Below are 25,399 nucleotides of genomic sequence, written 5' to 3'. Positions count from 1 at the left end.
AATGTCCTTTGTCCATAAGGTGTAGATGTACAGCCGAGTCTTGTCCGGAGGAGGTAGCTTGCCTGTGTTGAGGCATGTGTCTGAGGAGAGGTATCTGGTTTCTGATGCACTAGTCTCTGTTTAAGGGTCTTGTTTGGTTTGGAATGTACTGAAATTTTGTGTTTGATGAAAATCCTCTTGAGTTTTTCAGAGTGTCTAGCAACATATGGGATGGCAATGTCTTTGTGCTTTACTCTCTCACTGTTATGTAACCTAACGTAACGGAGCCTCCTCCATGTTTCAAAGTAGGGACTGTGTTCTTTTCTGGATATGCTTCATTTCTTCCTGTATGTGAACATAGAGCTGATGGACCTTGGCAAAAAATAACATTTTTTGGCATTTTGGCTTGTCAAAATGTGCTTTGGCAAACTCCACTCTGGCTTTTTATGATTTTTTTTCCAACAATGGTGTCCTTCTTGATCAACGCTTAATAAGTCCAATTTGGCTCAAACAAGAACTGATGGTCTGCTATCGATGCTCCTTCATACAGTTTTTTAATCATTATTTTTGTCAGATTAAAGTTATTTCTGTTCCAATTGTGGGTTATTCTTTGATTAAACACAGGATGCATTTTTTTTCATGTTTGTATTTCTTTAATTTCTGAGCTGAGCTTTAGGACTCATGTTGAATGTAAGCTACAGAGATAAACAGGAAGTTTCAGGATTCCTTGCATACCTCGGGCCATCAACAGGCAGAAGCAGCACATCTTTGATTTGTGGGTGTTGAGCAATCTGGATAGACAGCTTCTCTCCTGATGAGCTGCACTTCTGCTGCTTTAGAAATGAAACTAAGTCACACACCTGCAACTCAAGTGAAAACGTTAAATAAATAGACACCTTTCTCACCTTCTTCAGTTCCTCCTCCAGGCTGAGCCTGATGTCCTCTAGAGGAGCCAGGTGAGTACTGGCTCGCACACAAGTATACGAAGGTGGGTGAGACAAACAAGTGAGCAGCTTCTGGAAACGGCACTCAGCTTCCTGGAGACCCACAGCTGCCAACACCTAAACCATTTACAGCAGGAATGAGAAACCTTTCAGGTCCCATTTTTTTCAGTAAGGTTGAGCTCATTTCTATTCAGTTGTGCTTGAAAGTTTAAATCCCCTCCCATTAAAGAAAATTATAAATTTACACTAATAATTCAAATAACACTAAACAGAAAAAAATAATAACAATTTACTAATAACTTTAAAAAAATAAAATATAGATTTTTTTCTTTTTTAATAATCTCAAAAATAAACTGTCCTAGACAACCTGAAGGACCTTTCTGAACAGTGAACCAACATAAAAACTGCCAACAGGCACAGAATTCTTACTGACCATTACAGAAAACACCTGATTTCAGTGTTTGTCTCAAAGTGTTAATCCTGAAATAAAATGCTGTTGAGCAACACACGTGTGTGTGTGTTGCTCAACAGCTCACAGCACAACTGTGTGTATATATATATATATATATATATATATATATACACACACACAACTTTTAAACAATCCCCTATTGTGATGCTGTTGATATTGTTTTTGGCAATTGGAACATCCTTTCTTAAATACAGTAAAAGTATTTGCCACTTTATAATTGTATTTTAAAATGCTTTTAATCTCTTCTTACTTTATCAGATCATTCAACAAATTTTGATATCAAAACCGTGAAAAAAGATGAATAAAAATGGCCTTAATTGGAGGGTAACAGGGGAAAAACCACTGCTACACATTTTCCAACAATAATCGGGATTGTTCCTATGATTGGTAAAACATGGATGCCTAACCATCTGTTTACGTGACATTAAGCTTAAACACACTTTAATGTTGTAGGACATTGAGTGAAAAGTCCTACAACTTTGGCCCAGTCAAAGTCAAATTAAGATGTCTTGTGGTGAACTTAAAATGTGCTTAAAACCCCTCAGATGTATCTTCATTTATGTTTTTTTTTTTAATGCACAAGGAAATAAAACAAAACTCTTGAACAGCGACATAGACTAATTATCTGTTATCTCCTACATCTTCAAGAATGTAATATTCTATGTAAGTTAGTATTAGTTAGTATTTAATGTTGTTAAAGGTATCTAAAAGTTTTTAGTTTTTTTTTTCTTAATATAATATATTTTAAATAACTATTTACCTCTTTGTTTATGAAGACGCTTCTCAAATGTTCTGTTACTTCAGGCTTCAGGGAGATTCTTGGAAATACTGACATTTCTCCTTTGTGCACAAGAACCTGAGACTGCCAAAAGAAAACGTGGGAAAATGTATGTACAAGAATTGCACAATCCTAACTCGATATACAAATAAGCAACACTGAATACTATCCTTGCAATCTTCAATGACTTGATAGCGGCTAACGTTTGATCGTTTTGTTATGAAAGTATATCTGCTCTAAAGAAGCCACTAAACCGTTCAATATACCCTCTTTGTATGAATATTAACAGAAGGAATGATATCATTCATTTTAACCAAACGCTTTACTAAAGTATGCAAGTTCCCTATACTTAAGCGGCATGGATGTGAATTGTTTTCTTATGGCCACTACTTCCGCATGCGTCACTACGCGAGTCTTCTTCTTTTCTATTAAGGCGGATCGCAAGCAACTTTAAGGTGCATACCACCACCTACTGTACATGAGTGTGCAGTAACATTACTTTACATCAAACTCAATTTTTTTAATCACTACGCGCGTCACATGACAGACATATGAAAAAAACTCAAAACTTAATGAACATAAAAAATAACATAAAATATAAAGGGTTTCAAAAATAAAGATAACTACTAGTTAGAATAATTATACTATTATATTATAATTAGTATTAAGTAGTTTAGTTAATTAAATGTATTTTTTAGTATTTCAATACCAGTTATTTGAAATGTAATATCGTCATCTTTTGCAATTTGCTTTATGCGAGCGTAACTGAAATATAACAGACGTAGCATTACGTCATGACGTACCACAATGAAGTGAATAGTCGGGATTGCTTTCTCCCGGTGATGTGCTATCGCTGGCTCAGGTCCTAACCACCAGCTGTGTGGACGCATTGCTCCGCTGAACAGGCGTTTGTCCAGTTTCTTTGTCGTTTTTATAACGTTTTTTCTATCTATACTTAATCACTACAACACGGTATTCATCTTGACGTCAGGTATATTTAGTAGAAACCGCAGCACGTGAAGATTTTGGGTGTCAGGGAGGCGCTTTGTTGTTGAGAAAATGTGCAGTTAGTGTTAGCTTGCCGCAGCAGCCAGGCTCGGACCGACGGGTGCGCGGTGTGGACCAGCAGGGAGCGGAGAGTATAAGCTAAGGGCTGCTGTTAGCCGAACACCCCCTTAACCCAACCCGACCATGGGCCTGATATTCGCCAAACTGTGGAGCTACTTCTGCAACCAAGGTAGGTTTCGTGTCTGGAAAACAAAAAAAAAGCCTCCCGCACACTTGGATTCACTAAAGCTTAACTCTACTGGAAATAATGAGTTTGTTGGCATGAACCGAACAGCGAGAGCTGCAGGAACAGATGGAGGGGGGAATTATCTCGCCACGCATCTCTTTGACTCTGATCTGTCCCCTTCTTTGTTTGAAATGAGTGACAAAAACAACTCAAACTCCAAACGCGTCTCTCCGTGTCCACAGCGCTTAATCTGTTTATCACTCAGGCGATATAATTACATTAAGTTACCTAGAGCCTGCCTCACTTTATCCAGTTTGTCAATCAGCTTTAGCTCCCTATCCAGGACACCCAGCGTTGCATAACTTATGAGCTTTCTAGAGTTTGCTCACTGTTGACATTATCAACTAGATAAAATGCTCCACGATTTTAAAACATGTTTAGGGTTCATGAAAGTTTGGATTTAGCTTGAACTCGTTTCCAGCCCTCAACAAGTTGGTAATTGTTAAGTAAACCTGTAACAGAGGGTTCTTCCAACTGCAGAACCTTGCATGTTAGCTTTGTTTACATAAACAACACACACTGCAACTTTTCTTGGAACTGAATCTACTTATCCTGTTGTTCCTCTCACAATTCACATGAGTGTATCATGATCATATCATATATTACATCAGAATTTACTAAAGATGCCTCCACCTGCACACTGCTAATCAGCTGGCTGAAAGAAGCCTTTCCCTTCATTTACAAAATTAACGAGATATTTAGTTACGGTATACTGCAAATACTTATGGTAGTGGAAAAATCACAGTTAGTTGCAAAAACTAAAGGAAACACCACCTGTGACTTCTATTAAACTACTGCTGTTTCAAAATGAGAGCTGGCAAACTTAAACAGTGTTAATATGAATCCTTTGGCTATCCAGGCAGATAGCTATGCAGTTAAGCTCTGCTTGTTACATTTGCGAAGAATTTGCAGAAGAAAAAAATATTAATATCCTGTTCATTGGGAATATTTACTTAATTGTCTGATTTGACATGGAGAAAGTTAACATTCATCTTCTGTTCTCCATCATGTGTCTTAAGCTGGGGGTAGAGAAAGGTGATAAACAACATAATAAATAATCAAAAGCATTACCTACTTCAATACAAGCTTGAAAAGTTCAGCTTTGTTAAGACTGACTTTGACCTGGATGACTGAGAATCTTTACAGAACTTCAATAGGAGAAAACCTACTAATATAGGCCAATATGTGTTTCCTTCTGGGTTAAAATAAAACACGAAGTCTCTACATATAACCATACATATCAACAGTGTGATAATGGTTGTTGACTTGTTTAATTAAAAAAGAGAAAACCATACTGCAGGTTTACCCAGAGCTTCCTTCAACTAAATACCTGGCCTTTAAATTATTAAAGTGCAAAATCAGAGAAAAAAATCTAAACAACGGTTAAGTTAACTCGGGATACTGAGTAGTTTAATCAGACTGACTGAAAGCATGGCCCAATAGACGAAGCTTTCAGATAAAACTAGTGTTGCACCGATACCAATAACAATATCGGGCGTTCAACTGTCACCCATTCCAGGTAGGCAATAAAAAGTTCTACTGGACTCACTTTGTATTAATCTTTTTCCTGCCTCACAAAGGTAGGCAGCAGCTTGATAAAACAATGACGGCAATTATTTTACATCCAATTAGTATGCAGTTCTTCATATACACACACACCAATTTCAAACAGATAGTATCGATATCGGCCAATACTGCACAGCCAGCTATCGTTATCGGTGCCAAAAAACGGCATTGCCGCAACACTAGATAAAACCTTACAATATTATTAAAACTGTGCTGGAAAGTTACCAGCTAGTGTTCTTTGGATGGCATCCAATAAAACAGAACTGTGTGAAAGTTCATGAAGGGAAAATAATGATAGACTGTTTTATTTGTACAGCGCTCTCACTTTGTGACAACATTAAATCATTTTCACTAATGCAGTGTTTCTGGTTGCATGTCACTCAGGCAGAGGATCTGCAAAAATGGCGGTCGTTACATTAAATGCTAAGATGACATTTCTTGTCGAGCAAGTCATGTTATGACCACAAACCTCAAGATGAATTTTATGTGATTGATAAATACAGAATCAACCAGAGAAGATGTAGCAGAGGGAAACTATTATTCACAGTTCATAATATATTACAAATAAGAACAAGAAAAGTTGGCTGTGCATTTATATTCCCTACTCTGACACCTGTAATGAAACCACATTACATGATCCTTCATGAGTAACTTAATTATTAAACAGAGTTCAGCTGTCTGTAATTCAATCTGTTCATATATGAACCATTCTCTGAGGGCCTCACAGGTCCACGCCAAGAAACAGCTGACAGGTCAGCTGTGTTTTATAAAGGATAACCTTATAGAGAGGTTTTATGCAGGATTAGGTTCGTAAAACAATATCCAAAGCAGTACAACAGCACATTATAGCAACGCTTAAGTAGAAGCAGCCAAGACACTGAGCACATCTAGGCAGGGGAAGCAGCGTCATTACTTTTTCAACGCCATAAAAAAAAATGATTCCTGTTTTTCTCTTCAAACTTACCCGTATTTTTTAGTTGCATGAAATCCCAATAAAGCACAAGGTGCTTTCGACTTAACCCGGAAGGAAAAGACTGTCAAAGATGGAAATAAAATCTTCCCAGGTTGTGACTTATAAAACAGGTCACAGATGCATTTTATTGGCATGCAGTGCTTGTGATGGACACAGTAGCTGAACAATGAAGGAAGTAATACGCTGTGTTTATCCTGCAGAAAGCAGCAGAGTTCATCCTAACAAGCAGAACTTCCTTCCTCTCAGGACTCAAACTGGCAGAAAAGTTCACACCCTGATCCTAAATGTTTGCTCTACTAGATGTACTCAGCTGAAGTCCTCCCTCCACTTCTAGCAGTTCTTAGTTAAGATACAACAGAATAGTATTTATCTCTCTTAAAATAAAAATATGAAAGATAAAGCGTAATGAGGTGTGATGTCAGTGAGATACGAGACAGGAAGTTTAGTCGGTTGTATTTTGCACCTGGGAGTGCTTTGTGTTGACTGAAAACAATGCTTTGTATTTTTCCCTCTCTGCCACGCAGTCCTGTTAAACAGTACAGTTTGTGTCTTTCAGCAGATCATAAAACAAATCCCTGTTTTTCCTTCCCGCAGAGCACAAGGTAATTATTGTGGGTCTAGACAATGCAGGGAAAACCACCATCCTTTACCAGTTGTAAGTATGGTGTTTGAAACTACTGCTTAAAACTTTCATAAACTTTTTTTTTAGTTATTTTTTAATGCTTTTTCTTTTTTATCCATTGCTAAAGTCTGATGAATGAGGTTGTTCATACATCGCCCACCATTGGGAGCAACGTGGAAGAGATAGTGGTGAAGAACACCCACTTCCTGATGTGGGATATAGGGGGACAGGAATCTCTGAGGTCTTCTTGGAACACCTATTACTCCAACACAGAGGTGAGAAGCATTTTAACATCGTTCCTAACTTCCTCCCATTGCCTCTTGTTTTTTGTTCTTTTTGTTCTTTTTCCTGAGAGTGGCAGCTGTTGTGTTCATTCAGAGCAGACTGTTGGGGGGGTTTAGGAGGTCAGAGGTCAGCAGTTTCACAAAGAGGCCTGACTAAGAGGCAGAGGTGGGGTCTGCAGACGGGCCAAAAGTTGGAGAGGCAGATGTGTTTGAGGAGATTGCTCAAAAAAGCCAGATTGTACTTAAAACCTTTCAACTGAAATAAATACATTTACAGAAACTTTAGTTATATTTTTAAAGTATAATTCTCCCTATAAGATTCATAAAAATAAAGATGAAGATTGACATGTTTCATACAGTAATTGTAAACTGATCATGCTTAGGATCAGCAAATAATATGTCTGTAGCAGAAAACATGAGGCGTTTTTATGGCAGACTTTTAATTTCTGGTTTTAGTAAAGCTTTAACGTGACGGTAAAGATTTAATTTTTTTCCATATTCTCTTTTGAGAGCCAAAGCTTACAGCTCTATGAATGTCCATCTGAGACCTTTTGGCTCTTCCTTGGTTGCCTTTTCATAAGAGAAGCAAATATAATACCGTCCTGCTGTCTGAGTGAATTCAGTCGCTGTGAAATGTTTTGCCTTTTACATTGAATCGACAGAATTGGGTTAAAATACTACACTGCTCAAAACAATTAAAGGAACACTTTGAAAACACATCACATCTCAATGGGGGCAAAAAATCCTGCTGTTTATTTATACTGATATGGACTGGATGATGCGTTAGGAAACAAAAGGATGCCACATCATTTGATGGAAATGGAAATGATCAACCTACAGAGGGCTGAATTCAAAGACGCCATAAAAATTACAGTTGAAAAATGATGCGGCAGGCTAGTCCATTTTACTGAAATTTCATTGCAGCAACTCAAAATTGTATTCAGTAATTTGTATGGCTCCACGTGAGTGTATGCATGCCTGACAATGTCAGGGCATGCTCCTAATGAGACAACTGTTGGCATCCTGGGGTATCTCCTCCCAGATCTGGACCAGGGCATCACTGAGCTCCTAGACAGACTGAGGTGCAACCTGGCGGCGTCGGATGGACCAAAACATAATGTCCCAGAGGTGTTCTATTTGATTTAGGTCAGGTGAGTGTGCGGGCCAATCAGTGGTATCAATTCTGTCATCCTCCAGGAACTGCCTGCATACTCTCGCCACATGAGGCCGGGCATTGTCGTGCACCAGGAGGAACCCAGGACCCACTGCACCAGCATAGGGTCTAACAATGGGTGCAAGAATTTCATCCCAATACCTAATGGCAGTCAGGGTGCCGTTGTCTAGCCTGTATAGGTCTGTGCGTCCCTCAAGGGATATGCCTCCCCAGACCATCACTGACCCACCACCAAACCGGTCATGCTGAACGATGTTACAGGCAGCATAACATTCTCCACGGCTTCTCCAGACCCTTTCACGTCTGCCACATGTGCTCAGGGTGAACCTGCTTTCATCTGTGAAAAGCACAGGGCGCCAGTGGCGGCTTGCCAATTCCGGTGTTCTGTGGCAAATGCCAATCGAGCTCCACAGTGCTGGGCAGTGAGCACAGGGCCCACTAGAGGACTTCTGGCCCTCAGGCCACCCTCATGAAGTCTGTTTCTGATTGTTTGGTCAGAGACATTCACACCAGTGGTATGCTGAAGGTCATTTTGTAGGGCTCTGGAAGTGCTCCCCCTTCTCTTCCTTGCACAAAGGAGCAGATACCGGTCCTGGTGATGGGTTGTAGACCGTCTACGGCCCTGTTCAGCTGTCCTGGAGTAACTGCCTGTCTCCTGGAATCTCCCCCATGCTCTTGAGATTTTGCTGGGAGACACAGCAAACCTTCTGGCAATGGCACGTATTGATGTGCCATCCTGGAGGAGTTGGACTGCCTGTGCAGCCTCTGTAGGGTCCAGGTAGCGCATCATGCTAACAGTAGTGATAGTGACCCTAGCCAAATGCAAAACTGGTGAAAAAGAGTCAGAAAAGATGAGGAGGGTAAAAATGTCAGTGGCCTCCACCTGTAAATCCATTCCTGTTTTGATGGTTGTCTCGTTTTTGCCCCTCTAGTGCACCTGTTGTTAATTTTATTAACACCAAAGCAGCTGAAACTGATTAACAACCCCCTGTGCTACTAATCGACCAAATCAATATCCCAGAAGTTTAATTAACTCAATGCTATACTCTGATTACAAAGTGTTCCTTTAATTTTCTTGGGCAGTGTATTTAGCCTCCAATAGAGTATTGGTAGTGCCTGCCTCCATAACCAATCATCATTCTGTGTATTCAGTAGAGCTGCCCTCTCCAGCTCCAGTCCTTAACACTCCAGTCCTCTGCTATTGGGGGCTGTGGTTGGAGACCCCTGCTGTAAAAAATATGTTTCCTCAAAATGTCCCAAACCAGCAGAATCCAAACAGAAATATTAGAGATTATGATTTTAAATTTCCAACCAACAAGTCATTTAATAAAGGCCAATAATCCAGCCAAACCCTGGATTCTCTGAATTATTCACTCACAGAAGCGTATACATAAAAAGGGTGTAGCAGTAGCTATGATGGCTTTCACTGTACAAAAGTAAAATATCTGTGTTTTTTTCTTTCTTGGGATCAGTTTAGGGCTGAAAGGATTAATCATGATAAGTCCAGTATTGGAATAATCTCCAACTAATTTAGTAATCGACTTATCGTTAATTGGAGAATAGAGATTATAAAACAGGCCTTCAGCTGTCAGAGGAACCCACTTAGAGCAGTTATTATATAAAAATGTATAAATATTTTGCATTGAACATCTTCTCATCTCTCAAAATGCTCCAGAACTCCACAAGTGGAAACAATTTAGTTTCTCCTGGTTTAATTTCTTAAAACATCTTCTTTAAGCAACTATTGGCTATCGGATTATTAATCAATTGATTAAAAAAAAGCGATTTTTTTAAATAATCCTTAATTGCAGCCCTAGATCGTTTAAATGTGGACGTGTCGACCCCTCACTTCCTTTTGAGACGTGTATTCAGTGTTCATGCTGCCACTTGTCTCTCATTTCCTCTCAGTTGTTGCTTCTTTTCTTATTTAGATGGAGCCATAAGAAGCTGTTTCTGGCCTGGATATGCCCGCCTGTTGTGCTGCATTTCATGGCTGTACAAGACGTTGCTTTGTATGATTTTCTTTTTCTTTTTGTCCATGAAGTTCATTATTCTGGTGGTGGACAGCACAGACAGAGAACGGCTGGCCATCTCTAAAGAGGAGCTCTACAGGATGTTGGCTCATGAGGTAACTAACGCTTTAGGAAGGAAACATTGCTCTGTCTCCCTTATACTATTCATGCAACATTGTTCTCTCAATGTCCACTCAGGACCTACGGAAAGCAGCTGTGTTGATATTCGCCAACAAGCAGGATATGAAAGACTGCATGTCGGCGGCAGAGATCTCCAAATACCTCACCCTGAGCTCCATCAAAGACCACCCCTGGCACATCCAGTCCTGCTGTGCTCTAACAGGAGAGGGGTGAGATCATCACACGCAGTTTTGTTTAAACGAGCCACTCGCAGGGCTTGAAGCTCCAAGATGATTAACGTCTTACATTCTTTTCAACACAACTATGTGTAATTATAATGTGGATTAGTGAAGGAAAAATCTCATGTCTTGCTACTCATACCTCCATTGCATTTTTCCAAATTCACAGTTTAAAGCAAAGTTAGTTGCATTATAATTATATTTTATGTGATGGAGCAACACAGTAGTGGATGGATGTTAAATGGAAGGCAAATAATTCATGTTTTTTTACAACAACTTAAACTTGGTGAACTTTCAGGCCCCATTAGGCTGCTGAATAAAAGTTTTTAGTGAGTGGGGTATCTTTTACCATCTCATGATTTAATACAGACGTTTGGGGCCTAGGTTATATTCAAAATCAGATTGTTGATGTGAGAAGCGTAATAATAACCACATGCACCAAAACCTTTTCTAAACTTGGAAGCAAATAACAATTATTCGAATATATTTGATCACTTTTAACTATTCTTCAAAGTTAATATTTATATCAGTCAGAGGAAACATGGTGGTAAAATCTACATATCTCTGCCATATTTAGCTTTGACTTGAAAAGTTTGCCACCAGAGGTCTCCATTTTAACACACCTCTCCAAGGTAGGAGTGAAATAAGCTACCATATGTTGTTTTGGAAGCCAAAAAGATGCTGATTTAGTTTTACATTTTACATTTACATGCGTTAGGCTCTGACTGGAAATATTGGACAAACAGATTTATTTTTTTTTTCCTCAGTTCTAAATGTTCTTTTGTCTCTTATTCCCAGTTTATGTCAAGGCCTTGAGTGGATGACCTCCAGAGCTGGACTCAGATAGCCCTTCTATGTGCCATCAACGCCAGACTACCTGCCTCACCCCCAGAGGTGGCAGACCATTTCTGTCCTTACTGACTCGTCTTTTCTCTTCTTTGTTAATGTCACAACGGGACAGCGGCACCGACAGCCCGCCATGACAGTATTTGTTATGCGGCAGTCTGTTCTAAAACAAAGAAACTACAGAGAAGATGTCAATCAAGGACAATTTATGACTCATGCATATCATATTGTTATTGCTTCTCATCAAGCTGAGAACGAGGAGGATTTATTCAGGTCAGAGGATTTGCAGTGTTATGAATGCAGCTCTAACCATTATATTCACACTAGTTTAATTCATTGGTCCGTTTTGTCTTTTTTATTTTGTTCTCATTCTAAGCACAGATGTAAGCTTGTTACTTTAGATTTCAGTTTTATAAGCTACATTCATCAAGTCTCATTTTCATTTGGAGTTTCAACTTGTTAAAAAAACATTTGTTCCCTCAGCTTTTTTGCCATAAGTTATCCGGGCTGTGCTTAAGTCAGAATGTCAGCAGGTTTCATTTCAAAGATCACTTTGACTGCGCGTCAAGATTTGTTTTTAACAGTATTTTTCAGCATTTTATAAGTGATTTATCACGTTATTTAATTTGACTTTTACTCTATAGTCGTTTTTAGCGGTAGGTTTGTATCTACATTGTTCTGCATCTTTTCTTGAACAGTTTTTGTACTTTTTAAACAAAGGGATAAGCAGAAGCCACTATTTAACAGGTGCCAAACATTTACTGGAGGCTGTCACTCAGCCGCTGCTCACACTTTGGTGGTGAAGCGCTTGGATTGTACGCATGAGGACGATACACTCAATATTTCAGCTGGTATTGTTCTGGTACTTGATGCTCAGCCTTAACAGAACTTCTGTAGTCTGCCTGATTCATTTCTCTTTTCCAGCTTGTTGAAAGAATCCTTCAACTTTTCATCACATCTATGCACATGCCACTTAAAAGAACTTGTTATGCAAGTTCGGTGGCCAAATAAGGAGGTGCTTGATTCAGAGTGAGCCCAGGTCATCAGACAGGAAGTTAAACCCTGCACCAGTTAACACAGCAGCAGCGAGGCTTGGAGCATTTAGCTAGAGCTCATTAAGCAATGAGACGGGTTGAATACTGGTGTGGCAAAGTGTGGATCATGTACTGCTTTTGTTTTCATTAAACAGTTTATTTTCTTTTTTGAACCAGCCTTATGGCAAGTCTTTTTTTTATAGCCTTCAATGTAGGTGATGCACCAGGTAGGTTTGGAGTTTTTAATGGGGAAATCCACCTTAAAGATTTACCTCATTTTGTTTAGAACTGGAGCAGAAACACTTCAGTGAATTGTGATATTTCTACAGTAACATTAGAGACAATGTTATGCACTCTATTAGCCTGATAAACCAGACTAAATGTGAGATTAAATGTGTAATTTGGTCTGGCCCCGGTTAATGAGACATTGGAAGATTGATGAGAACCCTCTGACCAATGAGCGCAACTGACTGACTTAGTAAGCGGGACAGAAAGCTGGTGGGGGAGTGTAAACAAACAGCCTGTTGGTAAAACGGCAAATAGGCCCTTTAAAATTAGTGAAACGTGAGCAGGAAGAGGCTCTACACTCAAACCCCCAAGTCTTATCCTTCCAAAACTGATTCCAAAGCCGAGTCAAATGAGAACTGTTCAAAAGTTGTTGCCATCTTCCTTGTGCTTTCTCCAGCGTCGCGCAGCTTTGTCATCACGCCCTCAAAACCCCGCCCCGCTTTGCATCCAGAATTTCCAAACGCATCTCTGCGTTGTGATTGGCCAACCAGTTCTAGGGCCTGGGGCAATGATCGAGGCTAGATCAGGCATCCCCAAAGTCGATCCTCGACGGCCGCTGTCCTGCAAGTTTTAGAGGTTTCCTTGCTCCAGCACAGCTGATTTTAATTGAAAGCTCATTAACAGGCTTTTGTTCAAAAGCAATCATAATCAGCTGTGCTAAAGCAGGAAAACCTCTAAAACATGAAGGACAGCGTCCCTCGAGGACCGACTTTGGTAATGCCTGGGCTAGACCACTCGCAGGCAAAAATGATTTTGGTCGCTGGCGGGTGGGTCTAGTATTTCCAACAAAAGATGCAACTTAAATGAAAGTAATTTAAACTATATCCATTACAAGGGATCAATATTTGTTATTAGTAATTTACAGCCCATGAAAATCCCATTCATATGCTTAGAATGAATATTAGGCATGGTCAAAATACGCCTGCCTCTGAACTTTTCCTTCCACTAAACTTTCAGCTAGTCTAGGCTCCAACAGTTTGTGGCTCATCTTAACTGTTTTAAAATCAGACTGTGTCAGCCAGTAGAAGGCATTCGCATCTAAAAATCAGCTGTAGTCTTAACTGAATAACAGTTGAGATACATCACAGGACATCATAAATCTACATAGTTTATTTTAAAAGGAAGGTATTTTTCACCTGCTCCAGTCACCAATTAAGATCTGCACTACTGACCGTTCAAAACTAGGAATAGCAGACTAAGAAGACACTGAGCCCATTACATTTTTTAATGAACATAAAAGTAGCCTTGCAGCTTCTAGGAGTCTAAACATTCAATGTTTTAAAGAAGCACTGCAACAAGGTGATTAGCAAAAACTAAAACAGCAGGAACAAATGTTGAGGAATGGAGCTAGGAAAATAAAACATTTTAAAACACGTGTATACAGTGAATTTCTAATAAAAGCTTATTTTTCACCAAGCTGGAGCCAACATGGAAACAGAGTACTTGCGGTTATTAGCTACTATAAAATAAGTTCTGTAATAAAAAGGGCCTTTTTTTCTCAAAAGAAACATTTCACAGTAACATCACTTTCACACATAAAAAGACATTAAGGACACAAAGTCGGCTCTTATTTCAGTCTTTATGAATTTCCATCATCTCAGCTATGTCCAAATAAGGACTCCCAATGTCTTGTCACTGGTTTATCTGGACTTTTCCCCCCCAACATTGGTAACAAACCAATTTCTGGCAGTCTTTTTCATCTTTCTCTGCCGTAAATCCACTTCTGCAAAAGTCTCAATGACAAAGTCTCTTTGGAAAAACACAGAGAGGAGCCAATGGGTCAAAAAACGATAATGCTGATAAACTTGTCACAGTAGGAAAACAAAACATCCGTCTCGGTCACATAGTTTGCCAGATGACGAAGTGAGCAAAGATGCATCAGATGAGGAAGCAATACTCCAACGGGTTTTAAAAGAAAGCGACAAGGACCAAAGGTATGGATGCTTTTTTTGGATGATGCATATCCAGGGTCTACACACACAGAGCTCTGGGGCACCTAAAGGAAACATAAGGGAAAAATTAAGAAGAGAAACATTTGTGGGGAAACAAAAGCCAGAAGCAATGATGATCTAACCCTTCCTCTGTGAAGCCGTCCATCTCCTCCTCCAGCTCCATGTCCAGCTCATTGTCCAGGCTTCCTCTGCCATAGCCACTCAGAACGCTGCAATTTAATCACACCACTTTAATGTTAAGATTTATCCAACAACTAAAAAATTTAATATACATATAGTAAAACTTTTTTTGCCACCTTCACAAACCAAAAAAACAATTGCACAAACATTGTTCCTCACATCAATGCTGGTGACATCACCAGATATAAGGTTCTAGTTCGTTCCGTATGGTTAAAATTTAACTCCTTTAATGGTGCCTTCTTTTATTCTGCACTGTTGGCACTATCTCAGCAATATTTAGGAACTCCCCCTCAACTGCATTCAGCAAAGCTGAATCAGTGATGCATCGGTGAGTTTCTTCAAGGCGGATATAGACTGTTTACCTGGAGGTCCCAATATTGTGAGAATTAAACACTACAGAGAAGGGAAAAAAACAACTCTCTTTAGAAGTAGTAGTTTTGTATTAAACTGAAGCAAGAAATTAATTATGAGCCTAAATTTTCATGCATTTTAATTACATGCAATTATATCCCTCATACTTGAATCTGTTAAAGGCAAGTTGGCCTACATGATTCAAATTCTGCCTGATCAACTCAATATTTATGCCTGTGACAAATGTTTCCATCAAAGTGGGGGGAAAAAAATAGAAGAAATGTGCATGTGTTTATGCAAAAGGCAATATTTTATACAACTTTATTGACAACTGCTTCCCAAAGCTGGCATATTTCCTTATTAAAATTTCACATCAAGGCTCATCAGTAACATTACAACCTCGCTGCAGTTTTTGATGTTTATTATGAAAAATACACAAAAAGTGATTACAGTAGATCAGTTCCAATGTCCAATCATGCTCATTTCTTTTGATTTAATATCAAAAATTAATTTGCTCAGTCTCAGAGATTTGACAATTTTTCTCAACAATTGCTCATTTCAGCGCTGTTAAGTTCATTTCCACAGTATTTTATCAGCGTTTCTTTTTCCATGTAAGCATGGTTTCAATCATGAATTAATAAAAAGCACCATGGCAACTAGCCCAAATAGGCCCAGTATAAATTTCCTCTTAAAGCCTTATAACTTCCATTGGCACCCACCTGACAGAACGACAGGTGAAGAACACAATCCTCTTCAGTTTTTTGTTATAAAAGAAGTAGTTGAAGGACCAGAGGCTTCCCTCTTCACCAAAAGGATCCGAGTCCAGATCTGGGTTGTAGCTGAGCACAATAGGAGACATAAAAAAATGATTCCATCTGATGGTGTGATTGATTAAAGCTTTGTTGACCTATGAAAAACAAACGCTGACCTGTAAATGTCACAGCTCTGGAGAGTGATCTCATGGTCGATGGCGTTCCAGAGCTCGGGTCCCACGGAGTTGAATTCTTCTCCCACAGATGAGAAAAGGCTGCTGTTCACAGCATTCACCACCTGAGGGAAGAAGGAACACCATAACAAAAATGTTAGATAACCAAGTGTGATTATTTTCAAATAATCGAGCCTCCTACAGCGCAGAGACTCACCCAGTTAAGGCTGGGCTCTCGGCTAAACTCGTGGGCCCGAGCGGCGCTGAAGTCATAGTCCGGCCTGAAGGACTCGTTGAGCGTGGTGATGAGGTAGAACAGAGTCTTCCTGCAGACCTTATCGCTCAGGGGGTTTTCCCCGTCCTCACTGCTCTTCCCCAGCCTGCACACAGGAAGCCCATGTTAAAAATCTTAAATACTCTATCAGTTACAGCTGAGCAGGATTACAGTACTTACTGCGAGGGGCTGGTGGCGCTGCCGGACTGAGGGGGGGAAAGAGCCTCCAGAACGTGTGGCTCCCCCTCCTGGCAGAACTGCTTAAACATGTGTTTATCATCTCCTGCCATTTTGCAGGAGTAGCTTTCAATCCTACAGAACAGAGAAAAAGAATGATGGATCCATAAATGCGTGAAAATCAGAGACAGACCGACATGAAGATCTGACCTGATAGATGGTTATTGCACTAACATATTTACTGATATACATTTCTTTTTTGGTTTCTCTTCACCTTTTGGTATACATAAAAAATAAAAGAACAGAGCACAGTGCTGACAAAGCTTCTCTGCTTCTGTCAGGTTATATTTTTTCTTTTGGTTACTATAACATGACCAAAACAAGATGACCAATCCCCTCCTGCTACTGAAATTAATATTTGTTGTTGATGTTGGCCCAGTTTTAGTTATATGATTTATGGCTGAAGCAATTTTTGGGATTAATCATGATTCATTTATTATTGAAATAAATATATTTGGGGCTGCACGGTGGAAGAGGTGGTGGCACTGTTGCCTTGCAGTTTCTGGGTTCGATTCCTGGCCTGGAGTCTTCTTGCATTGAGTTTGCATGTTGTCCCAGTGCATGCTTGGGTTTTCTTAGGGTTAATTTGCATCTATGAATTGTCCTTAGGTGCGAGTGTGTGTGTGGAAGGTAACAGACTGGCGGCAAGTCCAGGGCGTACCCTTTCCCCTCATAGAGCGATTTATTGTTAACTGGAGTATAGAAACTCTAAAACATGCCTTAAGTTGACAGAGCGACCCACTTAGAGCAGCAATTATACCAAATTTGTGAAAAAAATATATAAATATTTTGCATATAAGCGAGGGAAAAAAAAAAAAACATTTTCTCCTGTAAATAATCTCTATCCAGAACTCCACGAGTTAAAAAGTTTTAGTTTAACCTAGTTTCATTCTGTTTAAAATCTTCTTTAAGGAACCTTTCACTCTCCGATTATTAATATTTTAATTGAAAAAGATAATCAACAGATTATTATGAAGGAATCGTTAGTTGCAGCCCTACCCAGAGAATGCTGGAGATGGGCAATGGCCCCACCTCGACGTTGACAGAATAAGTGGGCGAAGATTGGATGGATAAAATAATCATCAACTAATTTAGTAACAGTTTTTCAGTAGTCCTTAAAAATTCTGAGTAAAATCTTCTTCAAAGGAACCTTTTGCCATCCAGTTATTAACAGAATAAAAAAAAAATAAAAAATAAAAATCAAAGCTGTCGTCATTTGCAACCCTAATTTATCTTTTTCATTTTGTTTTGAACAATTTGACACATTGGTAGCATAAAGTCTGGTTAAACAGAAAATTTTAAAACATGATCCAGTTATAAATGAGTCAAGTTTGGCTGTGATGGAAAAAAATGTGAAAAAGATCTCCAGGTCTATCATCCGCTGGAAGTCATATCTAAACAAATGTCTTGTGAGTCGCAGTCAAAGGCCCCCTGCTTTTCAAATATGTGGGTCAGACGTCTGAGATATCAGACTACGGCAGACTAGAGTTGTTTATTTTCCTCCAGTGAACTCTGAGGTGAAACAAGGTGCTGCAGCTAAAGATAGAGTGTGTGAAAATCTTTCATGGGGGCCCAAGTTATTAATAGGAACGTCCGAGGGACACAGTGGACATAACATCACTGGTATCCCTAACACAACACAGCTGTCCTTGTGTTTAAATACTGTTAGCAACAACCTGTTACTGTACTTGAGTTCTATTGAAGCCGTTTTCAACTTAAGCTGTACCGATAAGCAGCTGCTCAAAAATTCCTACTTTCTGAATTTGACTCCTCCAGTGATCCTCTAATTGCACTGAAACACCAAGCAGCACTCAGCTATCACCTAACGAGTATTTTAACATTTAAACCAGCTTAACAACAGTCACCAAAATAACCAAAGGACACCGTGATCTGCCCCCCCCTTTGAAAGCCAACGCAGCTCGGTTTCAACAGCCCACAGCATCAAAAGCGCATAGCTGCACAGCCCACTGGAGTTTATGTAATTACAGTTGTTTTTTAGCTGTATCTGCAAGAAGAGGCTGAGAAGAGGATTACATAACCTCAAGCAGACAGGCATGCTTTACAATCTGCAGGGTAAATAACAAGTACTGTCAGTTATCTTTGATATATATATTTTTTTAACACCAGCTTGGAAAGCAGCTGTAGGGTAGTAAAATCTTATTGCATGACTTTACAGTTCTACTACCCTAATTAAGCACAGGGTCGGTGATCTTCATATCATTTAGCAGCCTTGTTCCATGACGTCACTATAGGCAAATGGTCCGGCGCAACAGAAACACAGGACAACACAGAGATGGCGTCCTTTAAATGCCCTATGCTCTGAACTTAAAAGTGAAACCATGCTCAGCTTAAGATCTGTCTGAAAAGGGGCCATAGTTTTTTTTTTTGTTTTTTTTTTTTAATAAACTTGGAAAATTTGATAAAAAAAAAAAAAAAAATGTTTTAACTGAAAAACCATTTGTGAAAAGTTAAAAACTACTTTTTAAATTCAAGCTTTTTACTTAGTTTGATTTGTTTATTTTGTCGCTGCAGGTTTTATTTTTTTAGGCTTCAGCCTCACGTTTTCTTTTTGATGCACAAGTGTTTTCAAGTTTATTATTATTTTCTTCTAGTTGCAAAACTAGTTCTTTGGAACACAATATATGGAGCCCCAGAATAGATACACTGAGTAAAATCTGATATGGTGCACCAATGGATTAAATGTTAAGGAAAGAGTGCTGCTGTAAATCATCCCCCAAACCTAAATTAAATACCCAGACTGTTAAAATAAAATAAAAAATAAAAAATCAATAAAAAGGTATCTTAGAGGGAGCCTGTGTTAGAGATATCTTCAACCTGTCCAAACCTGGACTAATATATTCTAGACTTGTCTGGACATGTTGAAGATGGTAGAAATATATGATGTATTTTAAAATTGGTACTTAAACATTAACATAATACTTTATATACATGTTTTTTTCCCCCCTTTCAGATACTATTTCTGCACAAATATGAGTTTTTATGTCATTGAGCCGAAGGTCAGAGTTAATTAATCTAAAGGAATTAAAAGGGGGAAATGCTGATTTGTTCAGCTGTCTATTGCTGCATCACTTCATTTCTTAATATGATCTTGACTTTATACGATAAAAACACAGACAATTATTATAGTATCGTTTAAAAAGGGTTTACCTGCCAAGGATGCGTGACTCCCCGGTTTCAACACACAGCCGGGAGCTGAGGGCTTCAAAGCTGGAGTTTTCCAACAGCTTCATGGTCGTCTAAGAGGGAAAGAAATAATAATAATAATAATAATAATAATAATAATAATAATAATAAAGGGGAGAAGTCATAACTCTTTAAGTACGGAAGAGGATTAGGGCCACTGAAAAAAAACAAAAACAAAAAACCAACTGATTTTTACATTTTATTTCAATTCAATATGGGGGAAAAAAGTCAGAAATTCTGAGATTAAAGTCAGAAATTCTGAGATTAGAATTCTGAGATTAAAGTCAGAATTCTGAAATTTTTTCCCCATATTAAACTGAAATAAAATTTAAAAAGCATTTTTTTTGTTTTCAGTGGCCCTAATCCTCTTCCGTATTTAAGCTCCTCTAGCACACTTAATAGAATAAACTGCGTAACAGCAGCGCCCCTCTTGGATCAACTACAGATATTATTTCCTCTAACAAAAAACACTGCCCCTCCCCCACATATTTATAGTCTTCCTGGTTTAACCTTTCGAGTTTATTTTACTTACCGACCAGTAATCCTCCTTGCAGGCAGGTAGAAGCGGGTTAATCCCAGAACAGCGAACCGTTAGAAAGCGGTCTCTTTGATCAAATCGGTTACCAAGGATTAATGATCCGCGCTTTGTTTTTTCCTCCAGCTACCGATAGCTGCTAGCTCGAATATTTACGCCTCACAGCGAAACTAACACCGTAAACTTGAGCTCATGTATCTTACAGAAGCACTCGGTCGAGCGGGAGATGTTCTGAGGCCCTTTAAGTTTATAGAGAAGCTGCTTTTCCCGATTAGATGCGATGAGATTAAATCCAGAGACTGTTGGCGTCCGTCGGAGTCTATCTGCAGCGGCATCCCTTTCGACCTGATTTTCCAAAACGACCTGTATCGAGGGGGGATCAAGTCGCTCTTTTCTCAGCGACTCGATCGGAAAAGCAGCCAAAAGCGACTTAGTTTGTTGAGATTTAATTAAACGGAGTATATTTCCTGCTAGTTATTGATAACCTCCTAAAACCGATCTGCTTTCATCAAAACAACAAGACCTTCTGTGTCTGTCGACAAGCCCCTTTAGTATATATATAGACATCAAATAAGACCCGCCTAAGTTTTCCATGTCGCATTGTGATTGGCTAGTTAAGCCTGTCACTATACAGCGTAAAAAATGATTGGTTAAGACAGTTCGAATATTGGGTTAATGTTTATTGTCAAAAAAGGAAATACTTCTATAGCTTGTGTTTTTTGTCACTTCTCTATTAGATTTTTTTTTATTATTTTTAGTAAGCAAACATTTCCAAATGGGTTAAAAACTACAGAACGTTAAGTAAGCTGTGTTTATCATCACCTTTGACAGATCCGCTTCTTGTAATAACAACTACAAATCCTTTTCGACATGACTATACAGGTCTAAAAAGCTCAATTGTTGCATAGCTTAGTCACTTGTTCAACGCCTATGAACATACAGTTTGGTGTCTTAAATAAATAATTGGTAAATAATAATTTGGTTTAGGGATTGACCTTGTCCCATTATAACACATAGGCTTAGACTAACTTTATTGTATACAAGAAGAAATTAGGTTGCTTACAGCTTCCAACAGTAAAATGAACATTAAAATTTAAACTGCAGCAGTGATCGTCATGTAAACAGTATAGGAGAAAAGGAAAATCTGTTTTAAAAAATCAAATAAAATAACTAATGCTGCAAAAAAGCATGAATATGGAAGGTTCAGTGCAGTGCAAAATAAATATGGTGCAAAAGGCTGTAGAACATTTTCTGTCTTATTTAAAAGGATTATAAAAGTTCCTGCCACGTACGTGGTGCAAAATTATGTTGTAAGGGTGAGTCCAGTTTAGAGTTTAACAGTGGAAAAGTCTTATGGCAGCAGGGGAAAAGCTGTTGCAGAAACTGCTGGATCTGCGCCATATTGATATAAAACCATATATATAATGATCTTAACCACTCTATTGTTGGTTTGACTGTTTGTTTGCTGGCATGTCCAGCTTTTAGGTGTACAATCATCGCAGTTACAAATCTTTTGCACAAATGAAGATATTGGGACGGCTGTTTTCATATAAAAGCTATTCATTTATTATCTTCCTCATATTCTTTTGCTGTGGCAGATCTGTGTTTTGTGTTTGCATCGCCCTTTCTGATCCTCCCATTTCCTCCACAATATCAAGCGTTTAATTATTGCTGTTCTTTCACCTTTTCCTTTTAGCAAAGCAGGTACTGTGTGTGGCTTGTTGGCTTTCTAAATGATCAAATCTTTACAAACCACTAATCTATGTGGCCTAAACCCTTAAACCTAAAGCACACCAATAGGTTTTGCAACCAATTCAGTGGTTTGATAAATGATTGTTTGTGGGTAATCTCTCTTCATATCCAGAAATAAACATCAAGTTCCAGTTTCTTGCTAATTTTTGGATCAATATAGATTTTCAGGTTACCAGATTACTATTGAGCTAATTTTGTTCCATAAAGTTTGTTCAAAAGTAAATTATTGAAAATTTAGAAAAAAAAAAAAAAAAAAAGATGTGGAACTGGAAAGAAAAAAGCTCAGAACTAGTTCTCAGATGTTTTTTTTTTTTTTTTATTCGCAGATTTTATCTTTTCGCCACCAGACTTCTTTTTACAAATGCAAAACTAAACGTATTTTATAGTTGCATTTTTTTCAGTTGCAATTTTTTGGGGGTTTAAAATAATTTTTGTTTTATTCTCCCTTTTAAACAAACGTAACAACCCAAAGTAGCTCCAAAGATTGTTGACTCAGCTTCTCTTCCAACTTCTGAGCCCTTTATATTGAAATCTCGCATTTTGACCGCATCATCAATTTTAAGGATATTTTTAAACTTAAATCCTGTTTTTATTCTGATTTTTTCTACTTTGTTCTGATGTATCACAAAAAACAAAACAAAAAAACTGAAATAAACTAAAATTTGATAACTGAATAGTTGTCACAATGTCATAAATTTAGCAGGTTTTCCACTGGAGATAAATTTAATATCTTAAAGTCCAATCAAACATTTTTTATTTATTATATATAAAGTTGCTGCATCTCATTCTAATTTTCTCCTCGTATCATTAGCATAAAACCAAAATCCACAAAAATATTTTTATTCACATAAATAAAAACCTGCACAACATCTGAATATCAGTGATATTGCCATGTCATGACTGAATAATATAATGAGAAACATCCTCCAGTCCCGTGGAGTCATTGTCCAGGTATTCCAGAATCACATTGCCACCATTGTACAGCGGAGCTTCAGGGTTAGCCAGCAGAGACTGCAGGGAGTCACCCATCTGCAGAGCCTGGCCCGACTCGGGGTGACACAGACGCAGCTTCTGCAAATGCAGACAAAGACATTAAACACATCAAGCTCTCTGTATTAATGGTATTAACTTTATACATTGGAATATTCTGCATGTTTCAGTTGAGCTCTTACATTTAAGACCCAGTGTTTTTGGAAAAACTAAAAGCTATTGCCATTTTTTCTTTCATTTTATAATCCAGATCATAATCTTCAACATATGTGGAACCAACTGTGTGGTATTCAACCAACCTGTTCAGGTCGGCAGCTTTTCTCTTTTATCTAAGATGTTTCTGGGATTCTACGACCAATGGGTTTTATCCGTTTTTCAGACATACAAAATAAAGGATGATTCCTAGATATGTACTCCAAGCTTCCATATATCATTTGCGTTCTTATCATTTTTTTGTTTTCAAAAAAACTTTAATATGTTTTTAATGTTATCAATATTATCTCTTTTTTGAAACACAAAAACAAAAAAATAATGAGCATGCACAGAGATGTAATCTCTTCTACCCTTCTCTGTTTACCTTGGCTGTCAGAACATTGTTGTTGTTCTTGAGGCCAGCTAAGGAGGCTGCATAGTCCACCATTTTACCCACGGTCCATTTTGAAGAGAAAAACATGGGTCGGCTCCTGTCCTTGGATTCTTTTGGAAGATAAACCTGCAAATAGGTTCTTTCTGTCTGAAATATATGACAAAATAAATAAACACCAGGGAATGATAAACCAATGTTCTACAGAAAGATTCTAGTTTTTTTTTTTAACTCTACTTTTTAGTTCAAAAAAAGAAAGGAGGGAAGAAAGAGACGCACCAAATTAAAGTTATCCTAATGAAAAGTGAAATTGATTTTACCTGTGGCAGTCCCTTGTCTCCAGCAGCATGCAGCTTTAGTTTCATAAGAGCTACCTTTGCAGCAGTGGCAGCATTCTTTGCCCCTCTGCGCCCTTTGCTTTTGGATCCATCCTTCGACTCTAAAAAGAGAAAGGCAATAACTAAAAACTCTGATATCTAAAGCCAATTTGGGTTTAAATTATGGGATCTATAGTGAATTTCTTTTTCTTTTTCATTGAGATCGCCTGATTTTTTTTTTGGTTTTTTTTTTTACAATTTTGTGAGATTACAAATGCAAACTTCCGTGAATTCTACTGCGGTTTCTGTGTTAAGTAATACTACACTACATTATTGTGGTTTAATATATTTTCAAAACACAAATCCATAAAGTGTCTTCCTCCTTATTTACTCTGATATCCACTAATAATATCTGGTTAAACTAGCACCTAATTAGTAAATAGAGATCATCCATCCAATAAGTTCCTGCCTCTCCTTGCAGCTCCAGATTAATAGTAGGGCGGAGGTTTCACTTGGTGATGGGATGGGTTAAATATGTGTAATTTATTCTCAACATAAATACAGTTGTTGGCCATTTAAATAACTTGAAGGCCAAACCAGGAGGTCGGGAATCAGAGAAGCAGATCAAGTCGGTGGATATTTTGTAAGGATGATTATAAGCCACAAACTCCACAAGTCCTGTCAGATGAAAGATAAAAATAAAGCTCCAATGAGTCCAGTTTGCAGTTTGCCACAAACCCTGTAGGGCAGGGGTGGGCAATTCCAGTTCCTGGGGGCCGGTATCCTGCAACTTTTAGATCCATCCTTGCTCCAGCACACCTGAATTAAATGGCTCGGTTACCTCCTTAGTATGCAGTCACTTCCTCCAGAGTCCTCTCAATCATCTAATTATTTGATTCAGGTGTGCTGAAACAAAGACACATCTAAAAGTTGCAGGATAACGGCCCTCAGGAACTGGAATTGCTCACCGCTGCTGTAGGGGATACAGACAAACATGCCCAGGCACATGATCTATTCAAATGCAGAACTGTTAAGCCAGCATCACCTTTCCCATGATGATGGCAGCAACGGTTCGGGGGTTGCATTTTTTTCCAGCTTTGAAAGATAAATGTAGCTAAATCCAATTAATAAAACCTGTGAGCAGTTGCAAAAAACTGGAAACGTACAGTAAGAATTCCACTTATATGGTCTAGATAAAAGTATATTAAATGTAAGATCATCCAAGTTATGAACAATAACATGTTTAGGTGGACATTAAAAGACGTCCAGTTATCTGCAGTGACAGGTTGGTTCATAGAAAAACAAAAAACTAAATAAATAAAAAAAGAAAAAAAAACACTGAGCCCATCTCTTTTAAACCTGTCTTATATACAAATCTAAAAAAAATACACAGCAGCTGATTGTAATGAATAAAGTTTAATTTGTGTGGGATACTATAGGAAAATTTAACTTTTTACTTCTTTATCCAAAAAGA

At 38.3% G+C, this 25,399-nt stretch overlaps 4 protein-coding genes across 8 annotated transcripts in view; 1 reads left to right on the top strand and 3 right to left on the bottom strand.

The window, feature by feature from the left end:
* Positions 1–2,574, bottom strand: part of nsun6 (NOP2/Sun RNA methyltransferase family member 6) — a 10,830-nt gene extending 8,256 nt beyond the window's left edge. For 2 of the 5 annotated variants that reach the window (XM_015377449.1, XM_015377452.1), the window contains exons 1-3: positions 2,156–2,515; positions 885–1,040; positions 715–809 (exon numbers count right to left, since the gene is read on the bottom strand). In XM_015377449.1, coding sequence (XP_015232935.1) covers positions 715–809; positions 885–1,040; positions 2,156–2,230 — 326 coding nt within the window. In that variant the 5' untranslated portion in view covers positions 2,231–2,515. The other 3 variants (XM_015377448.1, XM_015377450.1, XM_015377451.1) reach the window with 3 other exon arrangements.
* A 425-nt stretch (positions 2,575–2,999) lies between these two features.
* On the top strand, positions 3,000–12,485 carry arl5b (ADP ribosylation factor like GTPase 5B). Its single transcript, XM_015377469.1, has 6 exons — positions 3,000–3,410; positions 6,601–6,661; positions 6,756–6,903; positions 10,131–10,214; positions 10,297–10,448; positions 11,256–12,485. The coding sequence occupies exons 1-6, from the start codon at positions 3,365–3,367 to the stop codon at positions 11,302–11,304; spliced, it is 540 nt and encodes a 179-aa protein (XP_015232955.1). The 5' UTR covers positions 3,000–3,364; the 3' UTR covers positions 11,305–12,485.
* A 1,351-nt stretch (positions 12,486–13,836) lies between these two features.
* On the bottom strand, positions 13,837–20,822 carry maf1 (MAF1 homolog, negative regulator of RNA polymerase III). Its single transcript, XM_015377468.1, has 8 exons — positions 20,281–20,822; positions 19,713–19,801; positions 16,488–16,619; positions 16,251–16,413; positions 16,037–16,158; positions 15,828–15,947; positions 14,700–14,786; positions 13,837–14,621 (listed from the first exon to the last, which is right to left on the bottom strand). Exons 2-8 carry the CDS (start codon positions 19,793–19,795, stop codon positions 14,597–14,599), a joined length of 732 nt encoding a protein of 243 aa, XP_015232954.1. The 5' UTR covers positions 19,796–19,801; positions 20,281–20,822; the 3' UTR covers positions 13,837–14,596.
* Positions 20,823–22,841: 2,019 nt separating this feature from the next.
* Positions 22,842–25,399, bottom strand: part of zfand1 (zinc finger, AN1-type domain 1) — a 5,434-nt gene continuing 2,876 nt past the window's right edge. Inside the window, exons 5-7 of the mRNA XM_015377455.1 lie at positions 23,929–24,084; positions 23,603–23,758; positions 22,842–23,106 (exon numbers count right to left, since the gene is read on the bottom strand). Of these exons, the coding sequence (XP_015232941.1) occupies positions 22,930–23,106; positions 23,603–23,758; positions 23,929–24,084 (489 nt within the window). The 3' untranslated portion in view covers positions 22,842–22,929. The remainder of the gene's footprint in view (positions 23,107–23,602; positions 23,759–23,928; positions 24,085–25,399) is intronic.

The sequence above is a fragment of the Cyprinodon variegatus genome, unplaced genomic scaffold, assembly GCF_000732505.1.
Source record: "Cyprinodon variegatus isolate N-32 unplaced genomic scaffold, C_variegatus-1.0 Scaffold154, whole genome shotgun sequence".
Taxonomy (NCBI): domain Eukaryota; kingdom Metazoa; phylum Chordata; class Actinopteri; order Cyprinodontiformes; family Cyprinodontidae; genus Cyprinodon; species Cyprinodon variegatus.
Note: the sequence above shows the minus strand (reverse complement) of the source record. Positions and strands in the feature narration are given on the sequence as shown.

What these genes read in the sequence shown, in the direction of transcription:
- arl5b (XM_015377469.1), top strand. Translation starts at nt 3,365, where the DNA reads ATGGGCCTGATATTCGCCAAACTGTGGAGCTACTTCTGCAACCAAG. An exon ending in ACCACCATCCTTTACCAGTT is followed by an intron (nt 6,662 to 6,755) that starts GTAAGTATGGTG and finishes CCATTGCTAAAG; the next exon opens with TCTGATGAATGAGGTTGTTC. An exon ending in TGTGCTCTAACAGGAGAGGG is followed by an intron (nt 10,449 to 11,255) that starts GTGAGATCATCA and finishes TCTTATTCCCAG; the next exon opens with TTTATGTCAAGGCCTTGAGT.
- maf1 (XM_015377468.1), bottom strand. Translation starts at nt 19,795, where the DNA reads ATGAAGCTGTTGGAAAACTCCAGCTTTGAAGCCCTCAGCTCCCGGCTG. An exon ending in TTCACCTGTCGTTCTGTCAG is followed by an intron (nt 14,787 to 15,827) that starts GTGGGTGCCAAT and finishes ATTAAATTGCAG; the next exon opens with CGTTCTGAGTGGCTATGGCA. An exon ending in GACGGCTTCACAGAGGAAGG is followed by an intron (nt 14,622 to 14,699) that starts GTTAGATCATCA and finishes TGTTTCCTTTAG; the next exon opens with GTGCCCCAGAGCTCTGTGTG.